Here is a 24,045-nt window from a genome sequence, read left to right as displayed (position 1 = left end):
CTCCACCTCCGGCAGGAGCCTGGGGCGGGCAGGAGGGCCGGAGGCTTTCCTTCAGCCCCACACTGGTCACTTACACTCCTCCTCCGTGCAAGTGATGCAAGTGGCAGCCCCTGGCTACCACGTCCACAGTTCCCAGAATGGGAAGTTGCCCAAGATCCAGAAGTTTGCCAAGAACGAAGAAAATTTGCCTAAAAATTTGCCTAAACATATGCCTTACCCATGATGCAAACCAGAGTTCCCCACAGCGTGAGGTGGACCCTCAGGATGATTTGGGGGGCGATGCATATATGCTTCCTATTTAAGAGTTTTGTATTTAATTTACAATCACCTTCTATTTACAGAAAGGGATACTGGATTTCATGTGTGGTCATGATATGAAGTTTCCTGCTAAAATAAATGTTCTAAGTGAAAAAAGGAGCCAATGTAAGGAAAAGTAGAAAGTAAGTCACTGCACTGGTGGCATCAGGCACGGCCAAACCACATCGGCAGTGACAAACGACTGATGACGGATAGTTCTGACACCAGCTGCACAGGTGCATACCCACCCACAGGCCTGCCTTGTCCTTTGTGAATTAGGAACTGAGCAGAATCTCAAGCAAATGGCAGTGAAGGGACAAATGTTTGCGAGCATCTTTGCTGCATCCAGAACTGTGACAGCCACCTGGCGGGGCGCTCCCGCAGCAAGCCCTGACTCAGGCAGCGTATGGCTTACTTGTGGGAAAGAACAGGTGGAAGCTCGTGGCAGCCGCAGGGGAATGGAGCAAACCAGCGCGTAAGAGAGTGAGGCGGACACGCAGTGGCGAGGGCTCAAGAATGGGAGCCCAGGAGATCTGGATGGGTGTGGAAGAGCCCAGAAACCTCCCTTCCACTCCCACCTCACCACCTGGATCCTAAGAAGTCTCTTTGGGACCCTGGAGACCTTCTTGTGGCAGCTAAAGCCACCCAAGGGCTGCGCTTCTAAAGGTGTGGAAGCCTCGTGCCAGGCGACAGCCATCTCCCGTGTGGCCTGCGGCGGCAGCCGCTCAGGAGCCGGGGCTCACCGCTTAGTCTAGTCAGGTGCCACTGAGGGCCACTCTCCAGCCAGACCTCCGCCCCTGTCCTTGTCCTGTTCTCTGCTGCGGTGGCCGAGCCTTCCCTGTGGCAGTCGGGTCGGCCGCCCAGCCCTGCGAATCCCTCCATGGCAGCAGACGCCGCACACACAGCTGCCGCGGTGTCCTCCCATCTGGAGTTCGGACACCTGTGGGGCCTGTCGCTGTCCTGCTCCCCACGAGGGCCCATCGCCCTGCCCAGCCCACCCGCAGGGTCCCACTGCGGGAGCCGGCCAGCCAGTTCGCCCCCGGCCCTCCGCACGGGGCAGGGATCTGAGCCCCTCAGATTCTCCCTCTGGAATTAGGAACTCTCGGGATTTGGAATCAGAACCCAAAGCCTCCATCTCGCTCTGGGCTGGTCCCTGCAGAGCAGAGGTGCAAAATCGAAGTCAGGGGAAGCCATTCTCTGAGGGTGGCCCGAGACACAGAGAAGGCAGGGCCACAGAGAGGACAGAGAGGTGACGCCAAGCGCTGAGGCCGCCAAGCCGCACTGGTGCTCAGCCGTGGCCAGGTTCTCTGCTTCTCCAAGATAACTCCAGGGCTCCAGAGCCCCACCACACTCGGCAACAAAAGCCGCGCTCCCTCCCTGCCCCCACCACCCATCTCCTGCCACTCTCCCTCCCTGCCCCCACCACCCATCTCCTGCCACTCTCCCTCCCTGCCCCCACCACCCATCTCCTGCCACTCTCCCTCCCCGACCCCACCACCCATCTCCTGCCACTCTCCCTCCCTGACCCCACCACCCATCTCCTGCCACTCTCCCTCCCAGCACTCACCAGGCTGCGGCCACACCAGATGTCTTAGTCTGTTTGCTGTCACTTTTAACAGAACACCTGAAACTGGGTCATTTATAAAGAAAAGGCATTTATTCCTTACAGTCGCAGGGGAGGAGTCCGAGGTCGGGGCTCACATCTGGTGCGGGCCTTCTGGCTGGCACCCTGCACAGCCCCAGTGCACGCAGGGCACCGCGTGGCAAGCGACCTGCGCATGCTCGTGCACTGTCTCAAGTCTCTCTGCCTCTACTTGTAAAGCCACCAGTTCCCCTCCCATGATAACCTATTAACCCATTAACCCATTAACCCATTAATTCATTCCTGAAAGCAAAGCCCTCATGACCCAATCACCTCTTAAAAGCCCAAACTCTCAATACTGTGACACCGGAGATTAACTTTCAACATGAGTTTCGAGGTGACAAACATTCAAACCATAGCCCCAACCATCACTTCTCAGTTCTCTGAGCAAGCCAGGCTCATTCCGAGTCCAGGGCCTTTGCACTTGCACTGCTTCTGCCAGGCTGGCTTTTTGTGTGTGTCATTCAGGTTTCTGAAGAAATGACACCAGTTTAAGGAAGGCTTCTATGACCACCCTCGCTAGTGTAGGTGCTTAGTCACTGCTCCTTTTTCCGTTACTTGATTTGCTGCATGGGACCAGCTGCCTTGTCCATCTTAGCACCATATCCTCAAGGCCCAGCACAGCACCTGGCACGTCAAAGGCACTCACCAGGCATTTGCTGAGTAAACGGCTGCGCTCTGAGGCTCTGGCCGCCACCAGTCCAGCTAGAGAGCCATGCTGTTGCAAGTGGAGGGTTGCACCTGCCACAGGGCACGGCCATCACTGGGCCCAACGTGCAGGAGTTTCTTGGCCAGCCAGCCAGCTCGAGCAAGTCCTCCTAAGGAAACACAAGGCAGTAAAGAACTTGGCAAATGGATCCCAAGGCTGGTCAAAAGACGGTCACACTCTAAAATATGCATGACCAGATTTTGTGCACTGCACAAGTTTTATCTTTGACCGTACTTATGGAAACATTATTCAAGAACATCATGAACACACAAAAATAAATCTTTAAAAATACCATTTGGACGACATACACATACCAATGAAAGCTTTTCTCTTTCTACTATAGCAGCCCCATTAAGGCACTTTTAAAAAGCAAGTGTGGTATGTTACTGCACCCAGTAACCTGCAAATAAAAATGCACCCAGTTACTACCCACAAATGCAAGCCACCCCAATCTCACCGTCTAGAAAGAGCCACAAGACCCGGGTAGGAGGATGGGGCAGCTCACTAACTCTCCTTCTTGCCTTCTGAGGACTTAACAACGGAGCCCAAAGCAGCAGAAGGTCACGGCTCTGACTCAGACTCAGATGCCTGTCAGAGAATGGCCACAGCCCCCGCCCCCTGCTTTGATAGCTATTCGGTGCCTGCCAGGTGTCAAACACTGGGCAAGACATTTTTTTTTTTTCTTTTTTTTTTGAGACAGAGTCTCACTTTGTTGCCTAGGCTAGAGTGAGTGCCGTGGCGTCAGCCTAGCTCACAGCAACCTCAAACTCCTGGGCTCAAGCGATCCTTCTGTCTCAGCCTCCCAAGTAGCTGGGACTACAGGCATGCGCCACCATGCCCGGCTAATTTTTTCTATATATATTAGTTGGCCAATTAGTTTCTTTCTATTTATAGTAGAGACGGGGTCTCGCTCTTGCTCAGGCTGGTTTTGAACTCCCGACCTCGAGCAATCCGCCCGCCTCGGCCTCCCAGAGAGCTAGGATTACAGGCGTGAGCCACCGCGCCCGGCCTGGGCAAGACATTTTGACACATTGTCACATTTAATCCTACAACCACCCTATGAAGGATATAGTGTTATTCCTGTTCCTGTCTTGAGCAGACTGAAGCTCAGAGGGGCTAAGTAACCTGGCCATGGTCAGGCAGCTAATCAGTGGCAAGACTGGGAGTGTAACCCAGTGGCCTCTGGCTTGAAGCCTTCCCTCCCCACCGGCGCTAAGGCCGGCCCCCACCTCAGTGTGGTCCATAGATTGTCTCTCCTTGTCCTCAAATGGTCCCCTAAGCAGCTGCCATCATCAAACTGAGGCCAAAAGCCCAAGGCCTCCCTTTTTTCCATCTTCCCTAAACACTCGCTGCGCATGGTATGGTGAGTGACACCCGGTCAAGTGCCCTGTCCTCCTGCCTTCCCCAGAGAGCTGTTTCCTCCTCTTTCTCTCTTTTTCTTTTTCTTCATCAATTATCAGCCTTCTTGCCTTAGTTGTACCTAATTTATATCGTTACCCACTTCTCTTTGTTGGTAGCCTTGCCAAAAAGCAAAAAGAGTCTAAACATGTTCTTTGGTTTTCTTTTAGATTATAATCTTACCTTGGTTCCTTTCCATTTGTTTCCTCTGAGGCCTTTCTTGTAGTTATACTTTTCTCTCTCCCTAGTTCTTCTGCCCTTCTCAAAGTTTTAGGATCATAGGGAGAAATATAGTTTTATATACATATATATGGATTCGTTTATATATATTAACTAAGCTCACTTTGATCACCATCAAAATGAAAGTGTTGTGCGACATGATCTGTAATCCTTATTGTTCACTGGTAAAGATGGAGAAATGGGTTATGACTTCTGGAATGAAATACAAAGATCTGGGGATTTGAAAACTCAGGCTCAAACCTGGACTTAGAGCCTTCCAGCTGTGTGAGTCTCAGACAAGAATCTCTGAGCTTCAAGTTTTTATCTGCACAACAATTTCATCTGAGAATAATTTTAGGTTGTAGAGAGGGCTAAACGGGCAATGAATACAAAAGCAGGAAACGCTACCAGAGGTGGGAGGATGCCTACCGAATTGTCCACTGGAGATCCCACCTGGATGGCCGCTAGCCCGCTACATGCAGCCCCTTCTTCTCCAAGTGGGCTGCCCCTCTGTAAGTCCCAGTTCTGCAGCTGAAACTAGGAGGCGTTTTGTCATCCAACATCCAATACACACACACACACACACACACACACACACACACACACACGCACACACACATATACTCTTACTCTGCCATGAGCCAGGGACGGTGGCGGGTGCGTAGGATTGGACGCTGGACGTGGCGGGCATGTCTTCCCGGTCAGGGAGCTTATGATTCATCTTAGGTAGGAGAAGGAATAAGACAGACAACAAACAATTAAAACAAATAAATGAACAAGGTAGTAACTGAGAAAGGCCCCCGATTGCGCAGGAAAAGCCTGCACGAAGGCCGGAAGGCAGGAAAGAGCTTGGCCAAACCGCAGTGTAGAAAAAAGGCACTGGAAGGGAACGAGTGAATGCGAGTGGTTTCCACAAGACCTGCGACACCAGCACGGCCAGATCTCGCAGGGCCTTCTGCGTGGACGGGAGTGTGGATGGTATTCTAAGAAGCCTCTGGAATTATAAGCAAGTGAGTGGTATGATTTGGTTTGGGATTTTTTTTTTTAATTTGGAGTGGGTTTTCTTGTTTTGTTTTGTTTTTGTTTTTGTTTTTGTTTTTAATCAATCTGGCTATGAGCAAGGCAGAGAATCTGGATTGGAGGCGTGCTCCAATTGGAGGCAAACATGGAAGCAGGAGGCCAGCTGGTGAACTCTGCGACAGTTCAAGACAGAGATGACTGAGGCTTGGAGAGTGGGAATGGAGAGGGGAAAACGAATGGGCACATGTTTTGGGGTCAGAAACAACAAGAATTGGTGATGAGGTTCACGCAGAGGCAGGAAGGTAAGGAGAATATCAAACATGACTCCTGGGGGCGTTGCTGGAGCAACCAAGTGACAGCGTTTGTGGAGACGGTGGGTGGTGGAGGGGTGGGGTGGAAAAGGTGTTACGGGAGGGGAGGGAGAAGCAGGTGAAGACAGGCTCCCCTTAATGTGCAAAACTCAGGTATCTTGCCAGTTTGTTCCCAGGCTTCCTTCCCATCTTCAATTTGCCACCTGACTTCTCAGGGGATGCCTGCCTGGGCGTCCTCCTCCAACACATCTGCAGTACCTGCATCCACAGGGCTTCCATCAATGGGGGGATGATACTCTTTCCTTCATTGTTCGACTTTTGTGTTGGGATTTCCGTCATGTGCAGATGCGGCAGGCACACCGGGCTCTGGGGTCTAAGCCCAGTCAATGTCCCAACCATGAGTCCTCCCCTCCCCCAGCACCGTCTTTCCCAGCCACACTCAATCACCCAGCTTTAAGCAGAGCTCGGTGGTGTGCTCCTGTGGTCCCAGCTACTCAGGAGGCTGGGGCAGGAGGATGACTTGAGCCCAGGAGTTCAAGGCTGCAGTGAGCTGAGATGGGCCACAGTACTGCAGTAAATCCTGTAAACCACCCATCCGGATGTGGGGGCCATGTGACGTATAGTACTTCTTTCCCCACTGGAGTTTGAGAAGCACTGAGGTGCACTAAAGGGGAGAGTAAACAGAGAGGCTATGTGACCAAGTCTCACATTCAAACCACCTGTCTTTAAACAATCCTCAATCGATGGTGGACACACGTGGGAGAGGGCTGGGACTGGAGGGAGACCTCTTTAGGGACTGCCACCTGCTGAAAGGAGTTTACTCATTTTTGTTTTAAGATTTTACCTCTATAACCTTAACCCCCATGTAGCAGGAAAAAGTTGTCATCATCCTTCACCACTGGGGGCCAATGGATCCTTTTTATTTTTGTGAATAATCTACAGAAGTAGGACTAGAGGGACAGTTTGAAAAAACTTTATTAGAGAATTTAATAACAGCACATTTTCACTGCACATTTTTCTGGTTTTGAATGTGTATGAACCCAAAATGAGCGACATGCTCTGAATGTGACTGCTCACCAGCTGTCACCTGCAAACCTGGGGCAGACCCACCTCATACACACCAATTCCAGGTTGCAAGTAAATCTCACAAGTGCTAGCTCATCATTGCTTCTCCTTACACTTGTATTATACAACGTATTACTTTTGAAAACCTTTGAAAGCTCATAGTTTTGTTCAGAAGTTGGTCATCTTCTTTTCTCCACAATTAGAAAGGATTTTTATTTTTAAGCTTATAAACACCAATTAGAATGACTAATCCAATAATTATTTTTCTTTTGTGTGTATATCACCTATTTCTTTTTGATCACCTTTGTAATCCCCTTTGCTCTGATTTCATCATTTGTCCCCTTCAAACTGTATCAAGTAAATTTTGGTAAATTTACTTTGGTAAATTTACATTGATAAGTGAACATCATAAAAAGTAAAAGAACATTGGCCCCTATTCTTTCATCGAAACAAGATGGTCCAGGTTCATGTTGCAAATATTGCATGATGAAATCATTCCCGTTGAATTACTAACTGGATGAGAATATTTTCTTTTTGTTTAGAAATATATTGTTTACTTTTACATCCTTAAGTTTGAGAAAATTCATCTAGATTATTTTCATGTATGACTCGTCTAAGACTTTGCTTATACAGTGCAACCTGTGTCACCATCACCATTGGAGTCTACGATGCTGCTGTCTCTTTGCATTCGTCTTCTGATTTGTCTAATAATTGTAAATGTTTTCCTCTGTCAATTTTCTTCTTTTACCGTTTTTGTGCAGAAAAAAGAAAAATTCTGTACTCACAACTGTATTCAATGGAGGCAATAATAAGACCACAAAGATGGCGTCTTCTGTCTTCTGTTATGCTTTCTTGAGAGATGATGTAACACTTCAGGCAATGCAATAGAAAAAACTGAATGATGATTTGTTTCACTGCTGCATTATCCTTCTAGGTGATTCCATCATTCTTCCATTTTCTTCTTCTTTTAGTGGTTTTTTTTTTTTTACCATAATTGGTAATAATAGACAAGTAATGATGAAATAATTTATAGGATAATAAAATGGAAGGTATTTAAAATATAAGAAAATTAATATTTAAGATCCTATGATGTATTGTAGATTTATAAATGGTCCCAATGATCTTATATGATAACTTCATGACAGAATGAGTTTCATTCTATTTTTGTTAAAAAGTAAAAGTTCTCTTTGATCTTTGATCTCTAAAAAAAAACAAAAGTCATGAAATATCAATTCTTACAAATAGTTAGAACTGCTCAGGGAAAAAAAAAAAACCTCTAAATCTAAAATGAGGTCCAGTGGGGCCTTATGGCAGAGTGAAGGTTAAATCACATTAATCGATTTGTTCATTTCCTGAAGACTTTCAAAATCTGGTTCACTGGAAAACTGCCCCATAATAGACTCTTCCTTCACCCACTGGAAATCCAACGGTTCTCAGACCAAAGTTGAAACCCAGCCAGGCAGAGCTCGACAGTATTCCACTACCATGATGCCTGCCCCTCCATGGGAGCCAGGAACCCCCTGGCCTGGGATATCCTCTCCTGGAGTTTGTCTCAGCACACAATGAGGAAGCAAAAATTATGACCCAAGGAAAACAGGAAGGGCTTCTGGGATACTATTCAGACTTCCTAGCAAGGCACTAATAAAACTCAGACCACAATCAGGTGCCCCATGTTTACTGCTTTATATTCTTTCCAGTAAATGGATTTATTGTGAAGGATACAGTGTTCCTATTCTCCCGGGCTTTTAAAAATTCTTTTTTATCTTTTATATTTCCAGGCAATCCATGAACTGTCTATTGATCTATGACATAGAGGAAATGCCTAATTCACAAAAGTGTTGTGTTCCAACACTTTGAGAGTTGGTACTTTGGAGAACTCAGAATATATTTTCCTCCAATAAACAATATTATACATGATAGTGAGATCGCCAGGCCAGCCCCACAAAATCCCTCTTAACTCAGAATGTTGTTGAAGCACTTCTACAATATAAGTTAGTAGAAAGCAATTTGGTTGTAGTACTAATAAACAAACTCAAATATTAAAGACATAGTCTCCTTTATCCTGAATTGTACTTAATGAAACAACCAGTTTAATGGAAGGAAAGGAGGAAAGATGGAGACTTTTTAGGGAGAGACCTCTGCTTCCAAGAATTTGGGAGGCTTGATAGCAGCAGGGTGTTATTTTGCCTGTCCGGTTTCACCTTAATACCTTTTTTCATTTTCCTTCAAAGAGGCATGAGTCACAGGAGCCATGATTAGGGTAGATTTGAGGCTCACAAAGGAAGACAGCAAAGGATCCGGGAGGAAGAGAGAAAATAAAAAGTTGCAGATTTCCTTCATGGGGGGATTAAAGCATTTGCTAAGAAAAAGGTGAGGAAATGGGGAGAAGGGAGGAGACGCAGTGTCAGCAGCGCCCCGGGCCCTGGAGGCAGGTAGAGATAAGGAAAGGGTCGGACAGTTCCCTCTCTAACCATAAGGTGGCGCCATGAGCCCAGACAGTCTGCTCCAAGGGGGCGGCCATGCAGCGGGCGGAGCTCCCCACGTGCAAGCCATGTTCTCTCAGGCTCCAGGCTCACAGAGCGCCTGGACTGCGCAGCACGTGTCAGCGTACACCCGCAGTGCCTCGGCACCCAAGAACTGTGCCCATCCTCTAAGGTCACACCTGCTCTCACCTGAGCAAGAACACCTCTGTCCTGCTAGGCACTGCAATTTCCTGAAGGTGCCAGCTCATTCCTTCCCACTCCTCTCCTCCATCTCTGCAATGGCAGCACAGCAAGCCCCCGAGCTCTTCCTAATTCCTAAAGAGAATCTAGTCTAGGATCACCCTGCAGTCTCATCCTTCAATACCGTCAGGATGAATGAGCACGGATCTGTCACCATGGCCCAGCCGTGACACCACGCCCTGGCCGGTCTCTCCCACTTTCACACCCAACTGGCCCACCTCTGCTCCCGAGGCAAACCCCACCGTGTCCCCTCCCTGCATCCACCCCTGCTGGTCCTGCGACCTGCCCTCCTCACTCTCTTTCCCTTGTTGGTACTTGTCATTGTCCTCCCCCATCTTTGGGGAAGGGGGTATTCCAACCTGCCACTAAGTGCTGACCACCTGTATCTGGTGTCGTGGGTTTAGGGAGGAAAACGTGGGCCCCATGCATCAACCACGGAAGCCTCTGGATGCCACAAAGCGGGCCACACCTGCCTCTCCACAGCTGCAGCCAGTCTCTGCCGAACCTCAGGGCAGTACCTGCTGATCTTTCCAAGAGACCGCCTAAGTCTCAATTCTCATCTTGGATCCAGGGGAACACCAAAGTTGTGAGCTTGATGTGTGGCATGGTCCTGTTCTGAATTCGTGTTAGCTCCACAATAGCAACCATAATTATTATTACTGTTCTTTCACCCCCACTCTCACAGCCACTGTCTGCCAAACCAGGCCTAAGTTACAGAGCTAGGGAACCTGCAGGAGGGAGGGAGGATCGCAGCAAAGTCGCCAGTCTGAGCCCCATGCCACTGCTACCCCAGACCTGTGGTCTCGACTGGTGGTCCCAGCCAACTGCCCAGTGGTACTACTAGTGCCTCTGCTTACAACACTTTAAATTTTAGCTGCTGCGTGTTCTTTTGGTTCTAAAGGAACAGTGGGCTCAGATGGGAACTAGGAAGATCTCTTGTAAGACTGGAGCAAATGACCTCATGATGACCTTTTTTTTAATTTCAGCATATTATGGGGGTACAAATTTTAAGGTTGCATATAATGCCCGTGCCTCCCTACCCCCACAAATCTGAGCTTCAAGCCACCTTTTAAATCCTGTAGGTCCTCTGAGGGCAGCCAGAAGGCCCCACAGTAGCAAAAGACAGTGCTAGCCAAAAGCAGTGGGGAGGCAGGACCCAGGAGACCCCCTCTGCTTGGCTGCTGTTCCAGGTGCCCCGGAAGTCTGCATCTACCAAACAAAGGTGGGCTTGTTCCCACTCCCTGGAGCTCTCTCCTATTTGTTTCTCAAAAATACAACAACAACAAAAAAACAGGTGACCAGATACCTTTTTAATGTCAATATGGCTCATGTTCTACACAAAAGGAAAGAAAGTCTCCCCAGCTATATCTATAAGCAATATTGGGGCCAAATAGCCACTAAGCTCCAGAAAACTCATGGCCTTTGGGAGTTAGTTAGGAGAGCCCAGAAAACTGCGGTGTTGTTTATTTTGTTTTGTTTTGAAGGATCTACAGGAGGGGGATTTTCATAACTAATAAAGGAAGCTAAGTTAACTATGCAAACGAAAGCTGGGTGGGCAATGTGAACCGTCCATGTTAACGTACTTGTACCCCCAACTCCCTCCAGAGGTCTGAAGCTGCGGGAGAACAGCTATTGGAATCACCGCGTGAGCCGTCAGTTTCTCGCCCCCGCTGCAGACTCAGACTTTCTGAGCGACCATTTATCGGGGTTCTGAAAGTCGGGCAGGGATGGGGGGCACCTCCCTGGCGCTCCAGCGCAGGGAAGGCCGACTCCGAGCGAGCTCCCCAAGCCCTCCTCACCTTCCTTCCTACTCAGGACAGCTCGACAAGCCCGACAGCTGCGGCCAGCGGCGGTCACCCTGGCCCCCCGCCTCCGCCTCCCCCAACCCGGGTGCGCCCGGACCGAGGCAGGGAAGGGCAGGAGCTGAGCAGCGGCCGAAGGATGACCTGCCGCGCGCCTCCGCACCCCCTCCCCCAGCCGTGTCACATGGCGGCCCCAACCCGGCCGCCAGTGCGCCCCGCTGCGGAGACCCGGGCGCGTCGCCGCGGGCAGTGGGTGATGAAACTTCCCAGGCGCATTACCGCAGAGGGCGCGGGCGGGAGCCGGGCGGGGGCCGGGGGCTGAGAGCTGGTACCCGGGCTCACCTGTTCTCCAGGAGTAGGGCGGGGACTTGGGGGAGGGGCGAGGGCGAGCCACACCGCTGCATGCCCGGGACACTGGTGGCAGCGCTCGCGTCCCCGCCCTCCCCAGCCCTGCGAGACCACCAAGCTGCGCCGTCGGGTTGACAAGGCCGGGAGCAGTTCCTGTCCCTGGCTCGGCGCGGGGGAGACGTGAGCGTGCACACGTACACACACAGCAGGGGAAGAGGCGCTCCAAGCGGCGCCCAACTTTCTCTCAGCTTCTGCAGGCCAGGGGAGAAAGCAGCTGGGAGCAGTCCAACCCTGGCCGTGCTTGGGGAGGGGGTCGAACAAGAAGGGAGAAAAGATGGAGAGAATTTCCCCTCTCTTTTTTTCTTTGTTTGCACCCCTTCCATCCGATGACTCTAGAGTAAAGGGAACCTGAAGCGGAGCGGCAAGTAGCGCTTTGGGAAAATGCAAGAGTGTGTTTGGAGACGCGAAGTTGCCTTTCAAGCTCTGGCCTCCGGGCACGCGATGCTCCGCGGCGGGCTGACTCAGGGCTGTCTGGGCCTCCCTGCCACCCTCCTGGAAATGATGCAAGTCTGACTGTCACCTGGATCCCTGCAGCCCAGCGTGGAATCCGTCTGGGTTGGGGGAGGGCCGAGAAACGACACCCCAGGTGTTGCACGGCCCACCAAAGCAGAAAGGGCTGTTGCTCAGGCCAAATACTATATCTACTGCTTCTGCGCCTATCTTCAATCGTGCTTTATTTTTTTTTTAATGCAGAGTGTCACAACGCTAGGAATTCCCATACGTGCTCAGTTGGCCCACAGCATCTCTGTGCCCAGGAAACTGCTCCAAAAAAGGCCTCGGAGCTGGGAATCTCACTAAATTGGAAAAGGTGGAAAGAAACTTTCCCAGCCCGATGCGGTGTGATGCGAGCCAGGGACCTGGAAGACGCTGTCCCAGAGCAGTCCGCCCCACTTGCCCTTCTCCAGCTGTAACTAGCGCTGGGATTCGCTTCTGTAACGAGTGCCGAAGTCCGTGCGGCCATTGCCCGGGAGCCCCCGCACACGCGCGCGCATCTCCGGCCGCGCTCGCACTCACACGCGCACGCGGACGCCCGGGCCGCCAGGTCTGCAACTTTGTCGGGCGCTCCCAGCGGCGCTCGGCTTCCTCTCGTAGTAGTTGGGCGCAGGCCCCGCCTCCCGGCCGTGTTGTCAAACGGGCCGGGGTCCCGGATTGGTCCAGCCGCCGGGACAACACCTGCTCGACTCCTTCATTCAAGTGACACCAGAGCTTCCAGGGATATTTGAGGCACCATCCCTGCCATTGCCGGGCATTCGCGGCGCTGCTAACGGCCTGGTCACATGCTCTCTGGAGAGCTACGGGAGGGCGCTGGGTAACCTCTATCGGAGCCGCGGCCGCGAGGAAGAGGGAAAAGGCAAGCTAGGAGGAAGAGTGGGAGGAGGAGGGGAAGCGGCGGAGGAGGAAGAGGAGGAGGAGGAGCAGGAGGGGAGCACAAAGAATCCAGGTCTCCCGGCGGGAGGTTTATACCAAGAACCATGTGTGCCGAGCGGCTGGGCCAGTTCGTGACCCTGGCTTTGGTGTTGGCCACCTTCGACCCAGCGCGAGGGACCGACGCCACCAACCCTCCCGAGGGTCCCCAAGACAGGGGCTCCCAGCAGAAAGGTCGCCTATCCCTGCAGAACACAGGTAAGTGCGTGCGCCCCCGTGGCCGGGAGCTGCTGGGAGGGGATACCCTGCACCCACGCAGCGCACCCCGGGCATTTCGCACAGAGCCGGACGCCCACCCCGGGCCACGCAAACTCTTGGTGTGGCGCGGGACGTGCAAAGGGAAGCGCGAGGCTAAGCGAGGTCCGCGCCGGGCTCCAAGCGCCCGGAATCTGCACGTGCTAGCAGGGTGATGAAATGGCTGTGGCAGGACTTGTTGCTGTCCTCCCCAGGGTGGAGGGGAAATGAGGCAGCGCCTGACGCTGCCAGCGCCAGTCCCCTCCCGCGAGTCCCGGGCCCGGTGCAAAGCGCACTTCATCGCCGGCGGCCCGCGGGAGGCACTAAGGGTGCCAGAAGCTGGGCTGCGCCCTGCGCCCGGAGAACTTCCCTTCCCAGCCGGCCGGCCTCGGCAGGACCGCTTCTCCCCCTCCTCAAAAGATGCCCGACATCCCAGAACTTTCCGGGTCAGACCGACTGCATGGCGAACTTTCCCCCTGGGCACTGCTTGCGGAAGGAAGGTGGGGGCGGCGCGAGCGTACCTCCGCGGTGGAGCCGCCATCCCCTGCTGCTGGCCAGGTCGGCGAGCGAAGAAATGGTGGCGCGACCCGAACCGTGCGCCTCCTCTGCTCGACCGGCTCTTGGCTCACGGACCAGCTGCAGAGCAGAGCCAGGCGTGCAGGGCACGGGGCTGGCCCTTTTCCCAGCTCCGGGGGAGAGAAAGAAAATCTGCCTACAGCTCCTCCGCCCCGCGCCCCACCCCCCGGTATTTTGGGGGCTGAGCAAACGCGGCGGCGGCGGCGTGCGCTCACCGCACGAGCAGGAATGCACGAGTGCCCATTAGGGACGCCCCAGTGAGCGAGTCGCGGTCCTCACGGGCGCCGGGCCGCGCGTGGGCTCATCCAGAGCCTCTCGCCTCCACATCCCGGGCGGCGTCCCCCGCACCCCAGGACCTTCGCCCACCCTCCCCCTCTCTGGCGCTTTCTTTGAGAACTGAACGTGATTCTCGGTAGTTGGTGACCCTCAACAATGCACGCCCCTCATTCTCTCGCTAGATTTAATCTGAATGCAGATTATCTGCTCCGACCCCGCCCTTCTCCAAAATATACTTTTCTGATGTAATTTTGTGGTTGGTTTAAATCAGAGACTTGAGGAGGGGGAGGGGGAAGGAGAGACTTTGCACGCGGCAGCCTGACAGTTAACTCCCTCAGTCTGTCCTTTCAGAGAGACAAATTAGGGCCACATTCTGCGACCAAAGGCAGCAAGCTCCTGGGCCTCGGGAATTCTAGGGGATTAAGTGACATCTCACACCGGATCCCTAACTAAAAGGAGCCTCTAACTGCGGATGGCCACGTTTTCGAAGGCGAGCCCCCACCTGACTGGACTCCAGAGCCTGCTCGCCAGCCTGCTCACAAACCGCAGCTTCCCTGCCCTGGTATTTTAATGCGGATGGTTTGGAGGCGCTGCCTTAATAGGAATTTTGTTTTGATTTTTAGGTGTTGAATCATAAAGCTGAATAGAAACTGCTTTTGGGACGCTGTCATTTGGGGGTCAGGAAGGAAATGGCTGTGATTTAATAGCAGCCTCTTCTACAGATCCAAGTAGAGAGGGTATTCCATTGATGAAGTACAGTCTTCATCTTAAAATCTTATTTTTGTCTGTGGGTTCAAAAGGGTGAAATATTTTCTGTCTCAAACTAAGTATTGCCACAAATACTTCAAGAAAATGGAAAGGATGAAAAGAAGGATTGCTCCGACCTAACGTCTGGTTGTGATTTTTGTAAATTTTTTGGCTAATTTTTACAAATATTTACAAATATATATATTTTTATTGGGTAGATTAAATGATGAAATGTTGTTTCCCAGGCTTTTTTAGGTCCTAGAAGTCATTACTAACTTTTTTTTAATTTTTATTTTAGTTGTTACTAACTTTTGCTTCAAATGACCTCTCTGCATTCTTCAGCATGGGTTAGAGTTTTGTATATATTTGTATGTGATTTTCCTTTTAGCGGAGATCCAGCACTGTTTGGTCAACGCTGGCGATGTGGGGTGTGGCGTGTTTGAATGTTTCGAGAACAACTCTTGTGAGATTCGGGGCTTACATGGGATTTGCATGACTTTTCTGCACAACGCTGGAAAATTTGATGCCCAGGTAAAAACCATTTAGATAAAGCATGAAGAGTGTTTTGGGTGAGCATAGCATGATTGAAACATTCAGTCACTGGAAAGCCTTGTTAACAGATTGCCTGAGCTGTTCTTTGTGTTGTAATGTTTTAGTGCTTGCAAGAGACATTCTAGGTGTGCAGTGAGATGCCCGTATCTCCCCCACTGCACTCATGTTCAGAGAGCACTGGAGCTGTCATGTAAGTTAAATCCATCTACACTCTTAAGTTGTGTCCACACAGGCAGAGTGGACTGGAGACCAATGTCATAATAAATGATAAATACCTGGTAAGGAGACACACCCCATCTGGCCACCCAGAATCTAGTCCCCAAAGCCCATTGCATTAGGTATAATGGAGGGCAGGGCAGAGGCCCCAAGTATATATTGCAAACGCTATTTTCACCTAATAGGGAAGACCAGATGAGACACAAAATTTGTAGTAATTAATAATCGTGTGTATGTGTGTGTGTGTGTGTGTGTGTACAGGCAACCTGAATAATGCAGGGCCTGCCAGAGAGCAGCTTTTTATTCCTCCTATGTAGCAGACCCTTATTTCCCAAGCTGAAAAGTCAAAACCCTGAATAAGTCCCGCAATTCCACACTTTTCTTTTGCTCTATATAATAAATATAGTCAGGGCCTGACCCACTTCAGTGGTGCCAGGGTCCCACGGGCAACACAGAGTTGCTGCTCAGGGCAGGGCAAGAACACAACAAGCAACCTTATGGCTCCAGTGCCGACAACCTAGATACGTTTTTAGATGGCATGTGGCATGAGGCTCACCTTCTGCATTTTCTCCCTGGCCCCTACATTTCTCCCTGGCTGAAACACTCTGTTGTTGTATCTCATAAACTTCCTCTCCCATTTCACTGGAGAGCAACGAAAACATTTGGAGGACACCAACAGTGTAGGCATAATTTATGAAGATCACCGGTCACCATCCTCTGACATCCTGTAGTGAGCAATGCCTGGGAACCAGAAGGGGACTCAATGGCCAGCAGCCTAGACTGCAGAGGGTGTGAGGTGGCAGGAGGGAAACAGAAACCAGGGAAGGAAAGAAGTAGAACTTGGAACTCCTCAAGGCTCCCTTATAAAGCATCGCTTCTGGATTAACTGGAATTAGGAAATGTAATGGGAAATCCGGAGGAAAGATGTGTATTTAAGGGCAATCCCACAGGATGTCAGGGAAGAATACCAAGAACAGATTGCTGCAGCCCTCGCATAAATTAATCTTCCTTTTTTCCTCAACCAACAGGAATATATTCTCAAGTTAGAAGCATCCCTTTCAAGTTGATTCCCAGCACATAACTTCTTAATAAACTGGCACACCCCCCCTCCACTCCGTTTGGCTCTCACCGAAAAGTCAAAGGGGAGGGACCCCAGGGGGGGTGGTTGGCCCACATGGCTTTTCAGAGATCAGACACGATCTGTGGACCTTTCACTTGCTTCTGAAGAGAGAACCAAAATAAATGTGCCGGCTGGCTTTCTGCTTCCAACCTAAACCCATTTACTTTCTCAACTCAGTGACTTCCGGGCCTGTCTAAAAACAGAGGGGTGACCTCTCCGACGACAGCTTGTTTCTATAGCAATGGAGGGGGCCGGGAGCCCTGGGTAGGCATCCCACAGTGCCTCGGCCTCAGGAGGTTGATAAGGGAGCTAACACCCAGCTCGCCTCCACACCCCCAACAGCTGTCTCCTTTCTAGGATAAGCGCAGTCTAGGGGTTGCCAGGAAAGAGCTGCAGGCCAGATGTATGCCTGGCGGCCTGAGCCACTGAGACGCAGGGACGTGGGGGAGGGGCCGTCCGTTGGGCAGTTCAGACTCCAGATGCTGCCAGGCAGTGTGCCAGGCGGGCCTTTGAGAGGCAGTAATCCTCACAGTTTAAAGGAGTAGAATCCTTTTCGAAAAGGAAAAGACTGCTCCTCCTTGAAGGATAGGAGGAGACAAGGGTTTGAATTTGAGGCGGTGGGAGACATGGAGGCAGAAAGGGGACGCACGGTTAGCGACCCATCTTGGTGCCGCTCCTGAAATGGAAGGAAAAAGGGAAAGTGTGAAATTTGGACAAACGGGCATCTTCCACTTGGGAAGAATGCCTGCTGAGAACCACAAAGGAGTTCTGGACTCGTGTCTGGCCAGATTCCCCTTGTGCTCCAGAGAAGTTGCCACCGAGCAGCCAACACTGAGCCGCCCGAGGACAGACAGGAGGACAGACAGCCGTGGAGCCCGGGTTGGAGGGAGGAGGGAGCTGTGTGAGTGCGGGACTGAACATCTCACGTGACCAGACATGGGCCGTGAGGCTCCCCCTGGACATGCGCTAGAGTAACAAGGACTCCTGTCTTCTGCTCGTCTCCCCGTCCTCTCTGTTCTCAGGGCAAGTCGTTCATCAAAGACGCCTTGAAGTGCAAGGCCCACGCCCTGCGGCACAGGTTCGGCTGCATAAGCCGGAAGTGCCCGGCCATCAAGGAGATGGTGTTCCAGCTGCAGCGGGAGTGCTACCTCAAGCACGACCTGTGCGCGGCCGCGCAGGAGAACACGCGGGTCATCGTGGAGATGATACATTTCAAGGACTTGCTGCTGCACGAGTGAGTACCCCGTGGGCCTGGCAGGAGGGGCTGCCCGGCGAGGGCAGCGGCAGGGTGGGGCAGACTTGGGGCAGTTTGGGAGACCGCACTCCCGTCAAAGCGAGAAGGTTGCGGTTTACCTCGGAAAACTGCAGGGACTCCCCAAGGAGGCCTCTTTCCTGCTGGCTTTCAGGAAAAGGAAAAGAGATTTCCATCATCAGTTTCAAAGTCACAAGCAATAGAAATGGGAATTTTTTTTTTACTAAGCGTGACGTGTGTAGATTCAGAAAGACTTCGTCTTGTCCTTGGCCGGGAACCCAAGAGTTCTCTGAATATTCCGAGTAGCAGTGGAGGTGTCCTTACAGACAGCAGTAGCTGAGAACATTTGTTGAACATTTACTAAGTGCCAGTCCTGGGGCCAAATGCTCCGTGTGAGCTTTCCACCTAATCTCACAGCAGCCTGTGAGCTGGGGCCCACTGCCCTCCATTCCACAGACGGGGAGGCCGGACTCGCCGAGGTGAGGGACACACAGCTAGTGACAGGCAGAGCCAGGCTTGGCACCCACGCAGTCTGGCTCCAGAACCTACACTCTTAAATGCCAAAAACTGAGAGCACTCGTTGTTTTTCCTGCCTCCATAAGCTTTCCTTTCCCTTAGAAGGTCCAGTTCACTTGCTCTAATACATGAATGCCCTCCCAGAAAAAAATGCAAAACAAATGTCAAAAACTTTAAGCAGCTAAATACTTTTATGCCAAAGGAAATGAGAACTAACTTACTCAAAGACTTGAAATTCAGTGATAAACCCAGGATAACGTCATTCCTTAAAACATCCCAGCTGTAGGATCCTCAGTTTTGCAGCATGGTAAACCATGTTGGTACATAATTTCTTCTAACATGAGGTACAGTCAGTAGCCCCTGGAGATTACGATGGCAGGGCAGAAAGAAAGCCACCAGCTAAACAGTCCAGTACAATTCACTGCCAGCTTCAGGGCACCCTTGGTCTTTCCACAGTGACTCACTGGGCCAAGCTGCAACTTTATGAACTCTTGCTTCTTAGTTCGTGCCACAACCTTCTTCTAGCTACGTCACTAAACAGGCTACCCCCGCCACTCCAACACCACTTAGACCATGAAGGACAATAGCCAGCTCCTGTCACTTTCCGGTGGTTATAAGGTTCTAGGTATCTTGCAACACCCCTGGGACAGTGTGAGAATTATATGATTCATGGTAAAACTCTGCAGGGAGCTCTTGCCAAAAGCAAGATAACATTGCATTTTCCTTGAGTTATGCCAATGCCTCATAAAATATTTTTTATTCTTCCAAATACCTGTAAAAAAAAAAGTAACAACAACAACAATAATTGCTATCTTTTTAAGATGTTACACACCCTTGGCCAGGGCTTTACAGGGATTACCTCATTTATCTTTCCCAAAGATGCTACCAGATAGAAATTACCATCCCCATTCCACAGAGGAGGAAAGTGAAGCTAAGAGGTTAAAGAACTTGCGCTAAGGTTTGGTTCCTACCTTCAGCTTTGGAATTGCTGGGATAGATGACTGAAGCCAGTTGTAGGCTTGAAACTTCGCTGCTCCTGGCCTATCCTGTCTCCACTAGACCTGCAAAGGGCTCACTGGTCACCAAATGTGGCAGGATTTTCATCCTTTTCAAAAATATATCCCTATCACACAAGAAGAGTACCGTGAAATCCTCTTCCTTCAAGTGCCTGGAAAAGGCAAACGCCCCGTGGCTGAGTCCCTGTAACATTCATGTGCCTCATCCACTCTCACCCATTAGAGAGAGTTTGTTGGCCTCAAGAGTGTGTGATGGGGTGCTAGTGTATAAGTCTAGAATACCTGCCTGGAGCACTAGAAGACTGTCTTTTAGGAGAAAAATCATCTTTGGGAAACCTGAAGGTTTTAGTTTTCCTCCTCCTCCACCTTGACTTTAAGATAAAGTAGATAGTAGCTTTCTAGTGTCTCCTTGGGGACATGGTCCTTGGAGCCAAGGAACCTTAGAGCCAAGGAACTTTCCAAAGGGTTCCTCATATCATTAGAATGAGCATGTGGCTCCCACCCCAGCCTGCTCTGGAAGTGCAGGTGGCCCAACCCACCGAGAATCCTGGGCCTCTGTTAAGGACACTCACCATGGTCACAGGCAGGTCCTCCTGCTTCCTGCCAGCCAGCACCTCCAAGCAGTGGGTCTCCCCTAACTCCAGCCCCCTGGAAACTCCCATCACCTGCCCTTCTGAAGCCACAACTATGCAGTGCATCAACTTGTACTTCAAGCTGAATTGCCTGAGTCTTTTGGTTTTTTATTTTTTAAACCACATTAACTGATTAAAGAATCTTATCAGTCTGTAAATACCAAAAGGTCCTTTTCAGAATGTGTAGCATTGGTTTCAAACAAGAAAATGAGACCCAAATTTGCTTTTCACTTTAGAGAAAAGGAAATCACAGTCCCCCCACCACGATCTACAGCACCCCCATTCTTCAACCCAGTCCCCATCCGGCCCTGAACACTCAGGCCCCGTGAAGGCAGCTTTTTGAGGATCTCTGTTCTGTCCCTTCTGCTCCCCTCACCCCCTGCTGTCTGCCCTCTCTCTATATACTGCCTGCCTCCCCCTAGCTGCAGCCGGCCTGCTTGGGCCTCCCTGTCACTGGGTGCTGCCTCCAAGCACATCTCCCTCATGCATTTTTTCAAATCCTTTAGCCTTGCAGACACCCAGTTGAGCGAGCTGGGCTTTGTCATTAGACACGGGCTGAGCTTGCAGCCTGAGAAGGCACCCTGCCAGCTGAGAGCACTGCTTAGGCTTAGATTAACTTGGTTCAGCACACACACACCCCTCCCTGCGGGTCACAGCTTCCTCCCCCAGAGACAGGGCCAAGGGCAGAGGAGAGTGTGGGCTCCTCCAGCCTTCTCGGACCTTGGGGTTCTGAGTGCGTATGGCGCAAGGATGGAAGGAAGGCCCTGGCGAAGCAGACGGAGGTGCAGGAGAGGCAGTCTGTACGTTCCCAAGAGAGCCCGCCCCTTACTCCAGGGAAAGAAGCTTGAACAAAAGCATCCCTTTAGTATCCTAAAAAGACAGCTCCAAAATGCGCTTGGCTAGCCCCAGAGGGGTGGCAGGTACGGTCAGGTGCTAAAATCCTGCTGTAGCTTTAGCAGATACACTCAGTGAACTTGAGCTCCCTGAGGAAACTTCTAGTTTTCAAAAGATGGAAGGAAACAAACATGCACTGAGCACTTCCCTTGTGTTGCCACAGGTATGACCGCCTCAGGGTAGCCCAAAGAGACAGTGTTACCGGCTTCAGGGCCTGCCTCAGAGGGCTCAGCACTTTGCCCATCAGCCTGCACAGACTGTCTGACTCCAAAGGCATGGAGTCGGCCCTAAAAAGCAGCTAGATCTTTATCAGCCAGAACATTCCTTCTCTCTGCTCTTAGCCCAGCCCTGAAACCCTCCTAGCCCAGAAGCTTCCAAAAGCCACCTTCTCCCCCCTCTTTTCAGTTTTTCATCCACAAAATGAAGACAGTTCACTCAATTGCAACTGGAAGACTAATTAATAAAAATGGCAGTAAACTACTTCATACTCTTAAAACACAACTCTGCTCTTTCTGCGTAGCAACAACTGCCAACTTGCAAGGGAAAGATTGCACAGGCTATAGCAGAGCCTCCCAGGTGGCCCAGACTTACAGAAGAAAACTGGGTTTGCTCCTTGTTATAAAGGATCTCACATTCCAGCCTGATTTCCCTGCTCAAGGTGATGGCCCACAGCCACGATGCTCATGGTCAGATACATCCAGAAACTTTGCCCTCGAGGGCTGCCTAGGAATGCTGGTTAGCCACAGGAAACATTCCATGCCCCCTTGGGGATTTTAAAAGGCTAAAAGCCTCTAGGAGAGGGCCATGAGAGCCCACTGCTGGGGTGTCCCTTACCAGATGGGGCCATAAATATAAAAAGCAGGCGCAGCTGCTCTGCCTTCTGGGCACTCTGTCCGAGCCCTGGACTAAACTCCTGCAGCAGTTTCCTAAAGAATAACCCAAGGCAACCGGAAGGGCTCTGCCTTCCAGAACTGAGCCTGTTCATTTCCCAGAGAGCTGATTCTCAATCCAAACACATGGCCCCTTACTGCCAGCCTTCACCCCAAGTTCTGGGGAAGCCCAGACTGAAAGGAAAAGGTGCTTGGATGGCCACTCCCAGCCCCTGCCTCTACTACCAAGACAGGGAAATGCCCCACGGGAGATGACATCCCAGGGAAGGGGTCTTCCTCCTACCCCTCCTCACCTAGTCCACACTCCTCCAGACACAGAGGGAAGTATATCCAGTAACTTCTAAAAACACCCTACTTCATCGTGAGCCTAAACCGGGGCAAACGCGGACTTGAGGAAAATGGCCTCCTGGGCACCTCGCTTAGAGGAGGCGCTGGAAGAGTGGCCCGTGGTGCGGCAGGTGACGTGGGCTCACCCAGGCCGCTCAGGAGCCTTTCTCCAGGCCCTGAGCATCTATGGCTTCTCCTTCCTTACCAGAAAGACTCCTCCGTTTGGGATTTAGGCCCCGCACCATTGGCCTAAGTGTTATTCGTTCCGCTGGCCCCAAGACCCGTCGCCTAGCTAGAGCAGCCTGAAGTGCCCAGAGCTCTCTTGCCCTCCTTCCGTCGATCGCACGGATGCCCTACCTGGAGTGCTTGCCCTCCCCAGAGGTTCTTCCCGTTAGTGTCCCGGCCCTAGGCTCCCACCCTGTGCACCTGTGACTTGTCACTGTCACTCTTTCCCGTGGCGGGCTCTCTACCACTACTGCGAGAGTGGGAGCCTTCCCACGCCTCTAACTTCCGGCGCCTGGTGTGCAGCCTGGCACACAGTGGCCGCCCAGTAAATGTTGGTTGGGTCCAGTACTCCATACAATACAGAATAAAGGGTTGAAGCAATTCCAGAAAGATCTTTCACCAAACCACAACCAAACCAAGCGCTAGCCGTACCTCTTTCCTGGCATTGTCCCTGGCGTCGAGGCCCGTCCGGGACTCGTTCCATTCTCGGCATCTCTGTGTCTTTGCTTTCACTCTCTAGACCCTACGTGGACCTCGTGAACTTGCTGCTGACCTGTGGGGAGGAGGTGAAGGAGGCCATCACCCACAGCGTTCAGGCTCAGTGTGAGCAGAACTGGGGGGGCCTGTGCTCCATCCTGAGCTTCTGCACCTCGGCCCTGCACCGGCCGCCCACGGTGCCGCCCGAGCGCCAGCTCCAGGTGGACAGAGCCAGGCTGCCCCGGGCCCACCGCGGGGAAGCGGGCCATCGCCTCCCGGAGCCCGGCAGTAGGGAGGCCGGCCGAGGTGCCAAGGGCGAGGGAGGTAGCAAGAGCCACCCAAACGCCCATGCCCGGGACAGAGCCGGGGGTCTCGGGGCCCAGGGACCTTCTGGAAGCAGCGAGTCGGAGGATGAACAGTCCGAGTATTCTGATATCCGGAGGTGAAACGAAAGGCCTGGCCACGAAATCTTTCCTCCACGCCGTCCATTTTCTTATCTATGGACATTCCAAAACATTTACCATTAAAGAGGGGGGACGTCACGCAGGATTTTGTGGGGCTTGTGGACTTCATGAAGGTGTATGTTAGCGGAATGAACAGGTGAGGCGGGGACTCTGGGGCAGCGAGGTCTCGGTGGTGCCTGGTGGAATCTGCCCTCCTGAGCGGGAGCGTGCGGCGCCCTCCTGGCCACTTGTCTTCCTTCCATGCACAGGGCCAGTGGGGGGCAGCTGCTCTGCGGTGGGGGAGGGGCGGGGGCAGGCCCACTGGGCTGGACCACACAGTGGGCGCTGGGCCCCACCCGGAGCTCCTGGTGCAGCAGCTCCTGGTGCTGTCTCCCTGGAGGTCGCGGCAGCAGTGAATGCGAAGCTATCACCGGACTGCAGGGCAGGCTGGAGAGGAGGCAGGGCCCGAGGGGTGCTTGGTGCCAAACCAAAATTCGGTTTCTTGCATGGGACCTTGCAGTGCAGAGCTGCTCAGGGGGTGGGGGGACGAGTGTAATGTCTATGTGTAACTTCTGAGCCATTGTTCTGTCTGGGGGACACTGTCCAAGGAAGTGGCCCCGGAGTTTATATTTT

At 51.8% G+C, this 24,045-nt stretch overlaps 1 protein-coding gene and 1 long non-coding RNA gene across 2 annotated transcripts; one reads left to right on the top strand and one right to left on the bottom strand.

The window, feature by feature from the left end:
- Window positions 1–1,865: 1,865 nt before the first annotated feature.
- LOC109729979 (uncharacterized) lies at window positions 1,866–13,956 on the bottom strand. Its single transcript, XR_012914009.1, has 4 exons — window positions 13,775–13,956; window positions 4,896–4,986; window positions 4,695–4,802; window positions 1,866–2,757 (listed from the first exon to the last, which is right to left on the bottom strand). It is a non-coding gene; the product is annotated as an uncharacterized LOC109729979 (long non-coding RNA).
- STC2 (stanniocalcin 2) lies at window positions 12,718–23,516 on the top strand. Its single transcript, XM_012765511.3, has 4 exons — window positions 12,718–13,217; window positions 15,241–15,383; window positions 17,763–17,974; window positions 23,013–23,516. The coding sequence occupies exons 1-4, from the start codon at window positions 13,067–13,069 to the stop codon at window positions 23,413–23,415; spliced, it is 909 nt and encodes a 302-aa protein (XP_012620965.1). The 5' UTR covers window positions 12,718–13,066; the 3' UTR covers window positions 23,416–23,516.
- Window positions 23,517–24,045: the final 529 nt, after the last annotated feature.

The sequence above is a fragment of the Microcebus murinus genome, chromosome 21 (genome assembly GCF_040939455.1).
Source record: "Microcebus murinus isolate Inina chromosome 21, M.murinus_Inina_mat1.0, whole genome shotgun sequence".
In the NCBI taxonomy this organism is placed as follows: domain Eukaryota; kingdom Metazoa; phylum Chordata; class Mammalia; order Primates; family Cheirogaleidae; genus Microcebus; species Microcebus murinus.
This window is presented reverse-complemented; position numbering and strand designations above follow the sequence as displayed.

Excerpts from the sequence above, each read along its gene's own strand:
- STC2 (XM_012765511.3), top strand. The coding sequence starts at position 13,067 with ATGTGTGCCGAGCGGCTGGGCCAGTTCGTGACCCTGGCTTTGGTGTTG. Across the intron at positions 15,384-17,762 it reads CTGGAAAATTTGATGCCCAG|GGCAAGTCGTTCATCAAAGA; the intron begins GTAAAAACCATT and ends CTCTGTTCTCAG. Across the intron at positions 17,975-23,012 it reads AAGGACTTGCTGCTGCACGA|ACCCTACGTGGACCTCGTGA; the intron begins GTGAGTACCCCG and ends TTCACTCTCTAG.